Source organism: Oncorhynchus kisutch, linkage group LG7 (assembly GCF_002021735.2).
Source record: "Oncorhynchus kisutch isolate 150728-3 linkage group LG7, Okis_V2, whole genome shotgun sequence".
NCBI lineage: Eukaryota > Metazoa > Chordata > Actinopteri > Salmoniformes > Salmonidae > Oncorhynchus > Oncorhynchus kisutch.
Window position 1 is genome coordinate 15,098,355 of NC_034180.2, and position 16,566 is coordinate 15,114,920.

A 16,566-nucleotide genomic window follows, 5' to 3' on the forward strand; every position below is an offset into this window, starting at 1 on the left:
CAACACTTTTTAAAATGTTTTTATTTAACCAGGCAAGTCAGTGGCCTACACTGGCCATTGCAAATTATCAGGAAACACCTGATGGGGGTGGAGACAAGCACAAAGACAGGTGAAACAGATCAGGGTGTGACAAGGGAGTCATCTGTTGATGATTGTCTGACAAAATGTGCACAAATGGTCCGTCTCTTGACGGACAAACCCATCTGAAAGTAGTTGACTTGAGTTGTGCTTTTGAAGAAACAGAAACAGACAATGATGTATGTGTTCACGTGTCTTAATGTGGCCATAGCCTAAGGATATTTTCTTCTTTGTTATCACTAGTATTACACTTATATTATCTGTGTATAGTCCAGCTATATGATTAAGGGAATGTTTGGAATGAATGTAAGCCCAAATATCTGACTTTGATTAAATGATTATATCTTGAAAATATAGTATGACTTATTGAGACGAATGCTGCCTCTCAGTCAACAACATTCTCCTTCATATAGTATCTATTGACTGTGTATTGGATATAGATAACATGTCCTGAGAAAATTACCCAGTATGCAATGGAAATAAACCACTGGAGTCATAGCCTTAACTTAAGCATGCACAGTATATTTGACTGACTGTTGTGTGTATATTTTTTTTATTTTTTTATTTTTTATTTTACCTTTATTTAACCAGGTAGGCAAGTTGAGAACAAGTTCTCATTTACAATTGCGACCTGGCCAAGATAAAGCAAAGCAGTTCGACAGATAAAACGACACAGAGTTACACATGGAGTAAAAACAAACATACAGTCAATAATGAAGTATAAACAAGTCTATATACAATGTGAGCAAATGAGGTGAGAAGGGAGGTAAAGGCAAAAAAGGCCATGATGGCAAAGTAAATACAATATAGCAAGTAAAATACTGGAATGGTAGTTTTGCAATGGAAGAATGTGCAAAGTAGAAAAAAAATAAAAAAAAATAATGGGGTGCAAAGGAGCAAAATAAATAAATAAATAAAAATTAAATACAGTTGGGAAAGAGGTAGTTGTTTGGGCTAAATTATAGGTGTGCTATGTACAGGTGCAGTAATCTGTGAGCTGCTCTGACAGTTGGTGCTTAAAGCTAGTGAGGGAGATAAGTGTTTCCAGTTTCAGAGATTTTTGTAGTTCGTTCCAGTCATTGGCAGCAGAGAACTGGAAGGAGAGGCGGCCAAAGAAAGAATTGGTTTTGGGGGTGACTAGAGAGATATACCTGCTGGAGCGTGTGCTACAGGTGGGAGATGCTATGGTGACCAGCGAGCTGAGATAAGGGGGGACTTTACCTAGCAGGGTCTTGTAGATTACATGGAGCCAGTGGGTTTGGCGACGAGTATGAAGCGAGGGCCAGCCAACGAGAGCGTACAGGTCGCAATGGTGGGTAGTATATGGGGCTTTGGTGATAAAACGGATTGCACTGTGATAGACTGCATCCAATTTGTTGAGTAGGGTATTGGAGGCTATTTTGTAAATGACATCGCCAAAGTCGAGGATTGGTAGGATGGTCAGTTTTACAAGGGTATGTTTGGCAGCATGAGTGAAGGATGCTTTGTTGCGAAATAGGAAGCCAATTCTAGATTTAACTTTGGATTGGAGATGTTTGATATGGGTCTGGAAGGAGAGTTTACAGTCTAACCAGACACCTAAGTATTTGTAGTTGTCCACGTATTCTAAGTCAGAGCCGTCCAGAGTAGTGATGTTGGACAGGCGGGTAGGTGCAGGTAGCGATCGGTTGAAGAGCATGCATTTAGTTTTACTTGTATTTAAGAGCAATTGGAGGCCACGGAAGGAGAGTTGTATGGCATTGAAGCTTGCCTGGAGGGTTGTTAACACAGTGTCCAAAGAAGGGCCGGAAATATACAGAATGGTGTCGTCTGCGTAGAGGTGGATCAGGGACTCACCAGCAGCAAGAGCGACCTCATTGATGTATACAGAGAAGAGAGTCGGTCCAAGAATTGAACCCTGTGGCACCCCCATAGAGACTGCCAGAGGTCCGGACAGCAGACCCTCCGATTTGACACACTGAACTCTATCAGAGAAGTAGTTGGTGAACCAGGCGAGGCAATCATTTGAGAAACCAAGGCTGTCGAGTCTGCCGATGAGGATATATGATATATGATATATGATTTCCTTGAGCTGCTGTACACCCTCTCTTCTCTCTTCCCCTAGTCTACTGATGTGCTTCCATGACTTCAACAGATTTGTTGATGATACACCCAGTAACATTGTTAATAAGTGTGAGTGTGTGTAAAGATGAAATTTAAACAGGATATCTGTCAGCATCCCACCCAGCCACACACAGATTCCAGCCCCCCCCCCCCCTTCAAAACAGGGTCACACAACCTTTGCCCTGTGCCCCTTAAAATGTCCTTTTGGAACGTACAGTATGAGTAAAGGTGATCCGTGACGAAAATAATTGCTTTCGGATCTTGTGTTGCTTTCAGGCCTTTATGTTCACTTTGCCTTACTACTGAGCTAGTAGGAAATTAACTATGTGAAAAAGTTGTTCTTTGTTGTCCCTCTGGCAGCCAGGCAGTCAGTATCCCTTTTGGATAAAGCTTGCTAGGAGAACTAAAGGGATTAATCACAAAGGGCATCACTTACAAGAGTATCACACTGCCGTCTGCCACCAGATCCTGTGTTTTCCAGACTGTCATGCCCTGATCTGTTTAATCTGTTCTTGTGCTCGTCTCCAGGAGTCCCCCTCCAGGTGTCGCCCATCTTCCCAATTTTTCCCCTGTGTATTTACACCTGTGTTCTCTGTCTGTTTGTTGCCAGTTCGTCTTGTTTGTTCAAGCTTACCCGCGTTTTTCCGGTCAGCTCCTATCGTTTCCCAGCCTCTCTTTGCTAGTCCTCCCAGTTTTGACCTTTGCCTGTCTTGACCCTGTACCCGCCTGCTTGACCTCTCTGCCTGACCCGGAGCCTGCCTGCCATCCTGTACCTTTGCTCCACCTCTGGATTACTGAACCCTGCCTGTCCCTGACCCTGAGTCCACCTGCAATCCTGTACCTTTGCCGTACCCTGGATTTTCGACCCCTAACTACCTTGACCTGTCTTTGCCTGCCCCTGTTGCTACAATAAACAGTGTTACTTCGACCGCCTGCATCTGGGTCTTACCTTGATTCCTGATATAGACCAGCAGCTCAGGCCCTTCCAGGTTCTCTCAATCCAACCGGAGGAGACAATCCGGCATCGGAACGGCAGGTTTTGGATGTCAAAACCTGAGCTCATTACACAGATAAAGGACAGCGGAAATCTAATGAAGAAGAAGAAAGAAAAAGGGGGGGAAACATGGATAAATTTGTATTCCCTGGAGTCAGTGAGAGGAAATGCAGTAGGTGTTCCTCCTTCCATCTCTTTGTCTAGACATCCAGACCTTGACGAAGTCCCATCCCAGCTCGACGCAGGAGAAATTAAAGGGTACTTTGTTCATCATAAATTAGACATCTGTGTCTGTTGATGGACAGCTTTGAGATGTTATTCTTTCCATTAATTCATAGGGAGATCTCCAATGACTCTCTCTTTTTGGCTTGCAGACTGGAAAATGGCAAGGCTCTACACTTTTTCTTTCTCAGCCTTTACAGCACGGGCCAAGAGAGACGCAAAATGCCATGTTTATTAATGTGCAGGAATAAAAATGTATCAAACATTTTGACTTAAGTTCCAAATGGCCTAATAAGTCAAATGGAAAATTCTTCCAGATACTGAAATACTTGATTCCGTAAGATATACTGTATTTAATAAATCACAGCAATCACACAAGAGCAAAGAACCAAGAGGTCTGCTAAAACTAGACAGATGACATCGCAAAACATGACATCGTCACCTTTCTCACTCCTTTCCCACTAGATTAGAGTCATAACCCTCTGAGCAGCGAGTAAATCCGAAACTCCTATGGAGAGGGCAGGGCTGTGTAAAATGTAATATCTTTATTTGAACCACGTGTCGCAAAATCACAAATTCAAGGTAACAGGTTGGACTGTAGGGAGGAGTTGTAAAAAAGAAGATCTTAAATACCTAGCATTGCTTTCATTGGCATGTGGTATAACCAGTTATTCATGACTTACTTCATAGATTGAGTAAACCGATTCCTTTAGCAATAACAGGCACGGAGGTCAGATGGGAGCAAGCACTTTGTGACATCGGCTGATGTAAAAAGGGCTTTATAAATACATTTGATTGATTGATTGAAGTGGATAAATACTCAAAGGCACAGGGGAGCAATATTGCAACTTCTCAACTAAATACAGCGTCTTCCAATAGTGATAATTTTTTAAATAAAACTCCATGTATTTGATTGTAATGGTGTACATCTCTGCGAAACATGTTGGTATCCATTTGATCCAGTTTTGGGTTCAAATAATATTTCAAATACTATTTCACATACATTTCAAAGTAAGTATTCAGATATGTTTTATTTGAAAAGACAAGTAGTTGAATATTGGAAGGTATTTGGAAATACACTTGGAAAGTATTGACATGTATTTGAAAATTATCAAATACACTGGCTGTGTCTGAATACCCATACTAGTGTACTACATACTTAAACTGCATACTATTTAGCACGTACCGTTTAGTAAAAAGTATGCCACGGCCGCAACGCACTGGCTGAGAAGGTGGGGCGGGGCCAAATGAGGGCGGATTTTTTTCAATAGACGTATCGCATTTCAAGCCTGATAATAGCTTATTTCCAATTTTATTAATTTCTCTAAACTCTGAATAAAATAGGAATGGAGTTATAGGCCTACTCAGGCTATCACATTCAACCTATATCGTAGCCCATATCGCCCATCTTTCCAATTTAAAAAAGACTGAAGACTGGTTCCATTTCAACATATTTAGTAGTGAAACCAAAGTGCTGTAACATATATAAATTAAATCAAATAGCCTAGTGCACACACCAAAACTCTTCAGATGTTCAAATGAAAAGACTATTGCACAGAAAAATGTGGACAGTCGGGTGCATCGCAAATTCTGAACCGCTGGACAGCAACATATTAAACTAAAACACTGATCATTGGGAATGAGATAAGAATGACTGCAAAGACTTGACCCATAAATTAAATAATAAAATCGGTAAACTAGTCTACAAAACTAAAACAATCCATATGTTGAAATCAAAAGGCCAGATTAACATGACATCAATAACGCAGCCACATCCAGAGTCCCCGGTTCCCACACATTCAGAAATAAGAAACCCTTAAGAAATAAGAAACCCTTTTGAATATGAAAACAGAAATCTACAAAAAATATATAATTTGAACACCACCGCAGAAACTTCGCTATTCTGTATCTGCCCAATTAAGAAGTCTAGTTTTGTTATTTGGCTACTTGAAGGGAACGAGAGCCTATCATTCGCAACCCACCTCTTCTAATGCATTGTGGAAAAGTGTGCATCCAATTCTACTAGATGAAGAGACAAAATTAGTATAACATCCTGGCATTTAAACAATACTTGATTTTCGAAATGTCGCATAATATTAAACCATTTCTTTTCACATACTCAAACGGCCTACAATTTAGGACTCAGGAATGGATATTCGGACACAGTCAGTGACTCAAATATACTCCGATGCATTTAACCCAGGTATTTGAAAATAGTATTTGAAAGTACTTTCAAATTAGTAGGCAATTTTTTGGAAAATACCTTCAAATACTTGCAAAAGAAGTAGTTGATTCAGGCCACATTATTAGAAAATACTCAAATACACAGATTTTTTATTTTATTTGAATCCAGGTCTGATTTGATCATCTGTAAGCTGAATTTCCAAGTAAAGAACACATAAACATATGCTCCAATAGCCTACCAACCTAATGCACTGGTTAATAACGTCCTGATGCTGTTCTGATATCGTTGCCTGCTACATTGTATCTGGTATGGGTAAGGTTGAAGTGAAATGTGCTGTCATTTGTTGTCATTTGTTGAAAAAAACTTGCCCAAAATTCCAAGGTATTCCAAAAAATCCTGGTTAGAAGATTCCTGGAATCAGGAGAGAACAAGAAGGACATCTGGTATCCTCCAACCAGGATTTCTGGAAAACCTGGGAATTTGGGGAAATGTTGCAGATTTTTGCAACCCTACTGACGTAATAAAGGGGCTATAGCCCATTTGGTCCTACTGTACTGTGATGTAAGGCAGCGTTTCCCTCTGGTTGAGGTAAATTCCTACTTGGTTGTGGCTTAAGGCTGGGAGCTTTGAGTTAGGAACATTCATTCATCTGGAAGTATCACAGACATTTACGGACGGCGCAGAAAACGCTTTGGAACCCGTCAGTATAAGGTACTGAAGCTTTAAAATAATATCCACACAGGCAAACTTTGGATTCACTGGGCCAAAGGCATTACAGGGTATAAAGACCAGAACACACATACAAGGAGATAGAAAAGGGCACGGTAATATCAAAACAATCACAAAATGTGTGAATTCATCTCATAGAAAACAGTAGAACAATAGAAAACAGCTAGAGAAAATCAAGAAATTGATTTCTCATTCCTGGTTTTTAAGGTTAACTACTTAAGGTTAACCTCAGACCTTGACTGTGGGTCTTGCTCCATGGCAGGGAAACACTTTGCAGCAAAGGGGTACGTGGGATGTCAAGGAGACCTTATGGCCGGTATTGGTGAATGAACTACTGTACTCCGAGCCCCATGCCTGGAGTGAGTAATAAGGAGACGGAGACTCCAATAACCGTATACAAATCCTGCAGTAGTACAAATTCGTTGTGAAAACACTTCTCCAAATGCTGGGCAAGCTAAACATCACTCAGTCTGCTGCTGCACAGTCTACAGTATATCCTATGTTTTTTCAAGCAGTTCATCAGGTCTCACAACACCAGAGGGCCAGGAATGACACGCGGAGGAAAAAACACAACACTTTTCTGTCATTGTCGTCATCTCCTAGTTCTCTTTCATTCCCATGTTTCACGAGTCGATATAAAGTCATTCTAACCTCATTCTCTGGACTGATCATTTTGCTTTCAAAAGCAGTTGTCAAATAAAACTGAGACTAAATGGCTCCGGAGCGTACAAACCCCAACCCCTCTCTTCTTTCTCACTTTCCTCCCTCCCTTCCTCTCCCTCTCTCGTGTTCCAGCTTGAGAGCCTAGGGGATGCTGTCCCGTTGGCTCACATCTGTTCGTACAGCAGCATTCCATTGAAAATGGTGAGAGGCTCTACGGAGTGGGCCAGCTTGCCCATGACGAGGTCAATGCAGACCGTGTCTCCAACCTGGAGGGGAAGGATGATGTTGAACACGGCCAGGGAGCCGGGGTTGATCTTGGCCTCAGCCACTGGCTTGTTCTCCAGGCCCTCTGGCTGGTATCCCCCGGAGTCTACCCGGGCCATTCCGTAGTTGGACTTGGACAGCACCGCCTCGATCTTCTCGTTCTTGTGGCCCGTCAGGATGGCGCTGAAGAAGTAGCGTCCATCAATGGGCGCTGTGAAGATGCCTGGGGAACACAGAAACAGAGAGGAAAGAGTTAGCTTAGCATACTCCACTGATGTTGAAGGCAATAACAGTTGCCTGTTCAGGCTTATAACTTGGTTTGAAAGTTAGCACATTCTACATGAACTAAAACAATGGTGTAACTAACTAGCTAATTACTGTACATTGTGAGTAGAAGGTTAATGTTTACGGTCAGTGCCGTTTCAGAATAGGGAGGACGATTTTTCTTATTTCTATTACAGCATATTTGATGACTGTCATTCATATTTCAATGTAACTTTGATAGGTTTAGGCTACTACGTGATACTCGAATTTGCCCTATATCCATCATGAGGTTACTACAACCTAGCCTACAAATGAATGTTTATAAAGTAGGTGCACAGGTCGAGAGACAAATTGAAATAATCAAGGTGAAAGACAGTGACACATTTAATACCACCTTGCACACACGTGCCGGCATCCAGCTGATCTGGGGTGTAATCATTAGTCCAAACAGTTGCAAAACGGGAAGTTTTTGCAACTAATACGAGAGTTTCTGCTGGACAAATTCAGGTATATCCCTCCCCATTCCGTTTGCTTCCATTTAAGACTTTTTGCAACAGAATCGGTGGAATGAATACACCCCTGATCACCTGCACACACAGTTCACTTTCATAGCAGCCACATACAGCATAATCACTTTGCTTGTTGTATAATACCTTCTCGCATCTACCCGCTCTCCTCCTCTCACCTTTGCATTTTGCTTGTTGACCTCAGTGTGCAACACAACAACTGTCTGTGACCAGGTGCAAAAACCTCTCCAAGCCAAACCTTCATACCATAACTGCTACAGAGCCTACATCGTTGTCAGCAAACTAGAACTAACACGTTAGTGAACGCACAATCCAATCCATGTGTACATTCATGCAGTACAGTGTGCAGCAAGAAGTTTAGCAGTTACACCGGCGATCCCAGGTGGCAATACATTTAGAAAACCTAAAGCTGACTTTGACTTTGAAGAGTTGCAGTATTGGATAGCCTTAGCTAGCTAGCTAGTATACAGTGGGGAGAACAAGTATTTGATACACTGCCGATTTTACAGGTTTTCCTACTTACAAAGCATATGGAGGTCGGGGGTACTTTTCTGCAAAGGGGACAGGACGACTGCACCGTATTGAGGGGAGGATGGATGGGGCCATGTATCGCGAGATCTTGGCCAACAACATCATTCCCTCAGTAAGAGCATTGAAGATGGGTCGTGGCTGGGTCTTCCAGCATGACAACGACCCGAAACACACAGCCAGGGCAAGTAAGGAGTGGCTCCGTAAAAAGCATCTCAAGGAGTGGCCTAGCCAGTCTCCAGACCTGAACCCAATAGAAAATCTGAAAGTCTGTATTGCCCAGCGACAGCCCCGAAATCTGAAGGATCTGGAGGTCTGTATGGAGGAGTGGGCCAAAATCCGTGCTGCAGTGTGTGCAAACCTGGTCAAGAACTACAGGAAACGTATGATCTCTGTAATTGCAAACAAACGTTTCTGTACCAAATATTAAGTTCTGCTTTTCTGATTAATCAAATACTTATGTCATGCAATAAAATGCTAATTAATTACTAAAAAAACCATACAATGTGATTTTCTGGATTTTTATTTTACATTACGTCTCTCATAGTTGAAGTGTACCTATGATAAAAATTACAGACCTCTACATGCTTTGTAAGTGGGAAAACCTGCAAAATCGGCAGTGTATCAAATACTTGTTCTCCCCGCTGTACATAGCATTCCCCTCTGTTTGAGTCAGTTTGTTGAGTAGACTAAATTAGCTGTATTAGCTAAGTAAGTGAAAGGTAAGCCAAGAGGAAGAAAAAAATACAACGATCTGCTGCTTTTCCTTAACTTTTGAAGAAATTAATTTGTTCAAAACTGTTCAACTATTCTCTTTCTCTCTCTTTGAGAGAAACCACCGAAGCGCGGCTCGACACCATTAGAGCGAGACCAGCTGCGCTTGGCCCGCGACTGGAAAATGCTAGCTGACATTGGCCGACAACTTGTGTTTCCTCCGGAGATCGCAACCACCACCCTAAGACCTGACATGGTGCTCTGGTCCCGTTCGCTCAAGAAGGTCTTCATCATTGAGCTCACAGTACCCTGGGAGGACTCAGTAGATGAGGCTTATGAGCGAAAGCATCTGCGCTATGCCGATCTAGCTGACGAAGCACGGCATCATGGCTGGAACACAGAAGTCCGACCAGTGGAGGTGGGCTGCAGAGGTTTTGTGGCAACATCTACAACCAGACTGCTTAGAGACCTTGGAATTAAGGGCCAGAGCCAGCGTTCGGCAATCAAAGCTGTATCGGAGGCGGCAGAAGGCAGCAGTCAGTGGCTCTGGATGAAGAGGAAAGACCCCAGCTGGGCCCCGAAGTGAGAGGGCCAGGAGGTATGCAGTCAACAATGCTTGACTCAGGGAGGAGGACGCCCCTGCCATGCATAGTCCCATGGGATGTTGGCTATCATCAACAAGGCAACTCCTATGACTAATTGGGAATGGGACGCAAGCGTAGGATTGATCACCCTGTCGCTGGCCGCCTTTGGGGAGGGTGTATAGTGTGAAAGGCCGAAACAGGAACCAAAGGTACACTTACTGACGATGCGCTCCCCAAATTTCACCAGGCTCACTGTTCATTAACTCTTGGAAGTGCTTGCACAAAGGATAGTAACATCTCATCCTGTGTTCTTGGAATCTGAATTTGAGTCAACTACTCACAACACTGCAGTGCTAGCTAGATATAGCTTATGCTTTCAGTACTAGATTAATTATTTGATCCTTTAATTGGATGGATAACATGTCAGTTTATGCTGCAAAAGCTCTGATAGGTTGGAGGATGTCCTCTGGAAGTTGTCATAATTACTGTGTAAGTCTATGAAATTGGGTGAAAACCATGAGCCTCCTAGGTTTTGTATTGAAGTCAATGTTCCCAGAGGAGGACAGAAAACAGCTGTCCTCCGTCTACACCATGGTGCTTGCCTAGAGGGCTACTGTAGACCATTGTAAAACAGTGTTTAAATCAGTTATTTGGTGACGTGAATATATTTAGTATAGTTTTATCTAAAAATAATAACTTTTTTTAATGTTTCACTATTTTAATGTTTAACCTTCCTCCTCTGAGGAATCTCCACTGCTTCACATGCAGATTGAACTCACAGTATACATTGGCATCAGTAGTACGCACTGATCATGTTTGTGTATACTTATTCAACCTCAAAAAACAACAATGCCTTTCTATTAAAAAGCAAGTAAAAATACACCTTTCTCTCGACAACATTCCGCTGAAAAAGTAGCGCGTGAAATTATTTTATTTTTTTCTGAAATATGTAACTTTCACACATTAAACAAGTCCAATAGAGCAAATGAAAGATAAACATCTTGTTAATCTACCCATCGTGTCCGATTTCAAAAATGCTTTACAGCTAAAGCACAACATATGATTATGTTAGGTCATAGCCAAGTCGAAAAAACACACATCCATTTTTCCAGCCAAAGATAGGAGTCACAAAAAGCTGAAATATAGATACAATTAATCACTAACCTTTGATGATCTTCATCGGATGACACTCATAGGACATCATGTTACACAATGCATGTATGTTTTGTTCGATAATGTGCATATTTATATCCAAAAATCTCAGTTTACATTGGTGCCTTATGTGCAGTAATGTTTTGATTCCAAAACATCCAGTGATTTTGCAGAAATACTCATAATAAACATTGATATAAGATACAAGTGTTATTCACAGAATTAAAGTTAGACTTCTCCTTAATGTGTGTCAGATTTCCCAAAAAACTTTACAGAAAAAGCATAATCTGAGAACGGCGCTCAGAACCCAAAACAGCCAGAGGAATATCCACCATTTTGGAATCAACAAAGTTAGAAACAACACCATAAATATTCACTTACCTTTGATGATCTTCATCAGAAGGCATTCCCAGGAATCCCAGTTCGACAATAAATTACTAAAGTTCCATAATTTCTGTCCAAATAGCCACTTATTGTTAGTGTGTTCAGCCCAGTAATCCATCTTCATGAGGCGCAGGCACTTCATCCAGACAAAAACTCGACATTTTCCATTACAGTCCTTTAGAAACATGTCAAACGATGTACGGAATCAATCTTTAGGATGTTTTTAACATAAACATCAATAATGTTCCAACCGGAGAATTCCTTTGTCTTCAGAAATGCACTGGAACGAGAGGTAACTCTGTTGGGAGCGCGCGTCATGAGCCCAAGGCACTATGCCAGACCACTGATTCAGAGGTCTCATGAGCCCCTCCTTTATAGTAAAATCCTCATTTAAGTTTCTAAACACGGTTGACATCTAGTGGAAGCCGTAGGAAGTGCAACTTTATCCATATCTCAATGTGTATTCGGTAGGCCAAGCTTTGAAAAACTACAAACCTCAGATGTCCCACTTCCTGGTTGGATTTTTCTCAGGTTTTCGCCTGCCATTTGAGTTCTGTTATATTCACAGACATCATTCAAAAAGTGAAAATGCTGCCCCCTATCCCAAAAAAGGTTAAGGAACAGCGGGGATTGTGAAGTAACACAAACATAGGCACAGACACAAGCATACAAACACATGATAACATACACACTATACAAACATGTAGACATGGATTTTGCATTGTACAGTGCCTTGCGAAAGTATTCGGCCCCCTTGAACTTTGCGACCTTTTGCCACATTTCAGGCTTCAAACATAAAGATATATAACTGTATTTTTTTGTGAAGAATCAACAACAAGTGGGACACAATCATGAAGTGGAACGACATTTATTGGATATTTCAAACATTTTTAACAAATCAAAAACTGAAAGATTGGGCGTGCAAAATTATTCAGCCCCTTTACTTTCAGTGCAGCAAACTCTCTTCAGAAGTCCAGTGAGGATCTCTGAATGATCCAATGTTGACCTAAATGACTAATGATGATAAATACAATGATAAATACAATCCACCTGCAACAATGCAAAACGTTATGTTTGGTGTAAAAGCAACACACCATCCCCACTGTCAAACATGGTGGTGGCAGCATCATGGTTTGGGCCTGCTTTTCTTCAGCAGGGACGGGGAAGATGGTTAAAATTGATGGAAAGATGGATGGAGCCAAATACAGGACCATTCTGGAAGAAAACCTGATGGAGTCTGCAAAAGACCTGAGACTGGGACAGAGATTTGTCTTCCAACAAGACAATGATCCAAAACATAAAGCAAAATCTACAATGGAATGGTTCAAAAATCAACATATCCAGGTGTTAGAATGGCCAAGTCAAAGTCCAGACCTGAATCCAATCGAGAATCTGTGGAAAGAACTGAAAACTGCTGTTCACAAATGCTCTCCATCCAACCTCACTGAGCTCGAGCTGTTTTGCAAGGAGGAATGGGAAAAAATTTCAGTCTCTCGATGTGCAAAACTGATAGAGACATACCCCAAGCGACTTACAGCTGTAATCGCAGCAAAAGGTGGCGCTACAAAGTATTAACTTAAGGGAGCTGAATAATTTTGCACGCCCAATTTTTCAGTTTTTGATTTGTTAAAAAAGTTTGAAATATCCAATAAATGTCGTTCCACTTCATGATTGTGTCCCACTTGTTGTTGATTCTTCACAAAAAAATACAGTTTTATATCTTTATGTTTGAAGACTGAAATGTGGCAAAAGGTCGCAAAGTTCAAGGGGGCCGAATACTTTCGCAAGGCACTGTAGATATGTGGTAGTGTAGTATGGGCCTGAGGGCACACACTTAGTGTGTTGTGTATTCTGTAATGAATGTTATGTAAAGTTTTACTGCCTTCATTTTGCCGGACCCCAGGAAGAGTAACCTTGGCAGCAGCTAATGGGGATAAAAAATAAATACAAATACAAATTCAGTACCTGTCCGCGGGTCATAGAACTCTCCCTCGTTGACAAAGATCTTGTCGAAGATGATGGTGCCAGCGTTAAGCACGGGGTAGGTGAGAGCTGCTGAGAAGGAGAGCTTGGGCACGTTGGCATCAGCACCTGGCATACCTGCGGGCAAAATCACATCAAGTCTCAGAAAAAAACCCAGCAGGAACACTTTTCATTGTTCTGACATGAGGAAATCTATTTTCACAGTTCATTACAGACATAATGGCAAGGTAAATAAAGTGTAGGGAACATAGTGAGAAAGATGTTTTCCTGTAATAGGCTAATCTTCTGTAGATCAGACGCAGCTATACTGCCTTTGTGATGGGAATGCTACAGAATGCTACATTTTAGTAAATACTTTAACACTTTTTTTTTCTTAAAACTGCATAAACATTTCACTGTAAAATACCTGTTGTATTTGGCGCATGTGACAAATAACATTTTATTTTGATGTAATGGGGTGAAACACACATCACTGTTGAGGGCATTGGCACATTGTAACAGTAGGACTCAAATGCAATGATAAAACAAACATGAACATACCTTGTTCACCTTTGAGACCTGGAATGAAGAAGACAGGAAGAGATGAGTTCAGTAGTTGGACCAATTCAAACTGTTCAACCATGTTTGTTTTTAAGTATTCATTACTATTTTTATTATTTTTTCTTTCTGTAACGTGTGTTGTGACTTTGCACTTGAAACAAATTGTGATTTGATGTCAAACATCAACATATAGCAAAACAACACTTCCTGAAGCATTAACACGTATTATAAAGGGTTTATATGGTTCCTGTTACCTGGTTGTCCTCTGGGCCCGTTCTCTCCCTGCCTGCCCACAGGTCCGTCCCTACCTTGAGACCCCTTGGGGCCGGGCAAGCCTGGGAACCCTCTTTCCCCAGAGGGACCTGGAGGACCAGGCAGGCCTGGGGTGGTGGGAGGCAATGACAACAAAATTAATACATGTAACTTTCTTAATTTACATATATTTAACTGAAATAATCAGTGTTGACCCAAAGACTGCCTGTTATTGGACACAGGACATAGAACCAATTCCAGACTGTGTTAACAATACAGTGGAGGAGTTTTCTCATTCAAATATATAATTGAATTCCACCCACATAAACAGAGGACTCATCTTTGTATCTGTGCCATTCAGTGTTCATTTTGGCAACAATAACTATGATGAAAAATACTTGTTAGAGGTAGCCTAAATAGTCATTATTTTATAGAAAAAAATGTGACTAAAATTGCTGTGACTAAAACTAGACTAGAGTTTAAGTCCACTTATAGTTTTAGTTATTAACAAAATATTAAATGACAAAAATGTGATTAAACCAAAATTCACACTGGTGGCATTTTAAAATAGTCAAGTGTCTTCTTTTGTGTTTTAAAAAAAGCATAAAGTTTATATTGGTGATTTACTGCCACATGCAGTGCTGGATCCTGAACCAAATATTGTGTGTCATTCATTTATTTTGACTACTAAATGGCAGTGATATTTTTGTGTTGTTGCTTAAAGCCATTTTACAAACCATAGGCAACACAATTTGAAGAAGAAGAATACATCGCTCCCGATCAATAGGAATCCCCACCCAGTTTACTACTTCAAATGGTGGAAGCCCTTAACCCCATACACCAGAAGAAATTGACCTTTATGGATAGGGCCAAATTGAAATGTTTCCAACAGAATAATTATAAAAAGCATATGCATGACCAAGGTAGCAATTAAAGAGAACACTTTAGAGACTATGGGGAAATGAGATTGATTCCAAAAATTACACTGTTGTTTGTATGTGAATTTTACATTTACTATACTTTTCACAGCATTTGTCAATAACAAAATCTGAAAATACTCTGGATACACTTAGTAACATAATAAGAATATTAATTGACATTTTGGAGTAGGTGCAATATAAGAAAAAAAATATTACAAGGGTTTGAAAGAGAGGTCTAACTGGTGTCTCCAAGTGGCCACACATAGCGGAATCTAATCAGACCTACATACTTAGGTTCAGTATTCATCCTCTGTAAAACTTCAAACAGGTCCTCCTCTGATGAAGAGTAAGAGAGGTCGGACCAATTTGCAGCAAAGTATGTGTCCATTTTAATATGAAAAAACTGAACACTACAAAATACAAAATAACAACGTGAAACAAACAAAAGAGTCCTGTGTTGCACAAACACTGAAAATATCCACCCACAAAACACAATAGAACACAGGCTACCTAAATATGGTTCTCAATCAGGGACAACGATTGACAGCTGCCTCTGATTGAGAACCATACCAGGCCAAACACAGAAATAGAAAATCATAGAAAAACTAACATAGACAACCCAGCCAACTCACGCCCTGACCATACCAAAGACAAAACCAAAGACAAAACAAAGGAACTAAGGTCAGAACGTGACAGGTAGTTCCATTCTACGCAGCCAAAAGCTTTTTCTGCATCTAATGAAGCCTCCACTACAGGTTCTTGGTCATTATTTTTGGATTCGGGGTAAACGTCTTGTTAACAAACTATAGTTTTGGCAAGTCGGTTAGGACATATACTTCGTGCATGACACAAGTCATTTTTCCAACAATTGTTTACATACAGATTATTTCACTTATAATTCACTGTATCACAATTCCAGTGGGTCAGAAGTTTACATACACTTAGTTGACTGTGCCTTCAAACAGCTTGGAAAATTTCTGAAAATCATGTCATGGCTTTATCAGCTTCTGATAGGCTAATTGACATAATTTGAGTCAATTGGAGGTGTACCTGTGGATGTCTTTCAAGGTCTACTCTGGACCCTGATCTCTCTTTTGAAGAACATATCAAGACCATTTCAAGGACAGCTTTTTTCCATCTACGTAACATTGCAAAAATCTGAAACTTTCTGTCCAAAAATGATGCAGAAAAAATTAATCCATGCTTTTGTCACTTCTAGGTTAGACTACTGCAATGCTCTACTTTCCGGCTACCCGGATAAAGCACTAAATAAACTTCAGTTGGTGCTAAATACGGCTGCTAGAATCCTGACTAGAACCAAAATATGTGATCATATTACGCCAGTGCTATCCTCTCTACACTGGCTTCCTGTCAAAGCAAGGGCTGATTTCAAGGTTTTACTGCTAACCTACAAAGCATACATGGGCTTGCTCCTACCTATCTCTCGGATTTGGTCCTGCCGTACATACCTACACGTATG

General features: G+C 40.8%; 1 protein-coding gene across 1 annotated transcript in view; it reads right to left on the bottom strand.

Moving 5' to 3' along the window:
• Positions 1-4,408: 4,408 nt before the first annotated feature.
• LOC109882860 (EMILIN-1) overlaps positions 4,409-16,566 on the bottom strand; it is a 69,751-nt gene continuing 57,593 nt past the window's right edge. The window contains exons 5-8 of the mRNA XM_031828523.1: positions 14,169-14,294; positions 13,915-13,932; positions 13,357-13,491; positions 4,409-7,461 (exon numbers count right to left, since the gene is read on the bottom strand). Of these exons, the coding sequence (XP_031684383.1) occupies positions 7,139-7,461; positions 13,357-13,491; positions 13,915-13,932; positions 14,169-14,294 (602 nt within the window). The 3' untranslated portion in view covers positions 4,409-7,138. The remainder of the gene's footprint in view (positions 7,462-13,356; positions 13,492-13,914; positions 13,933-14,168; positions 14,295-16,566) is intronic.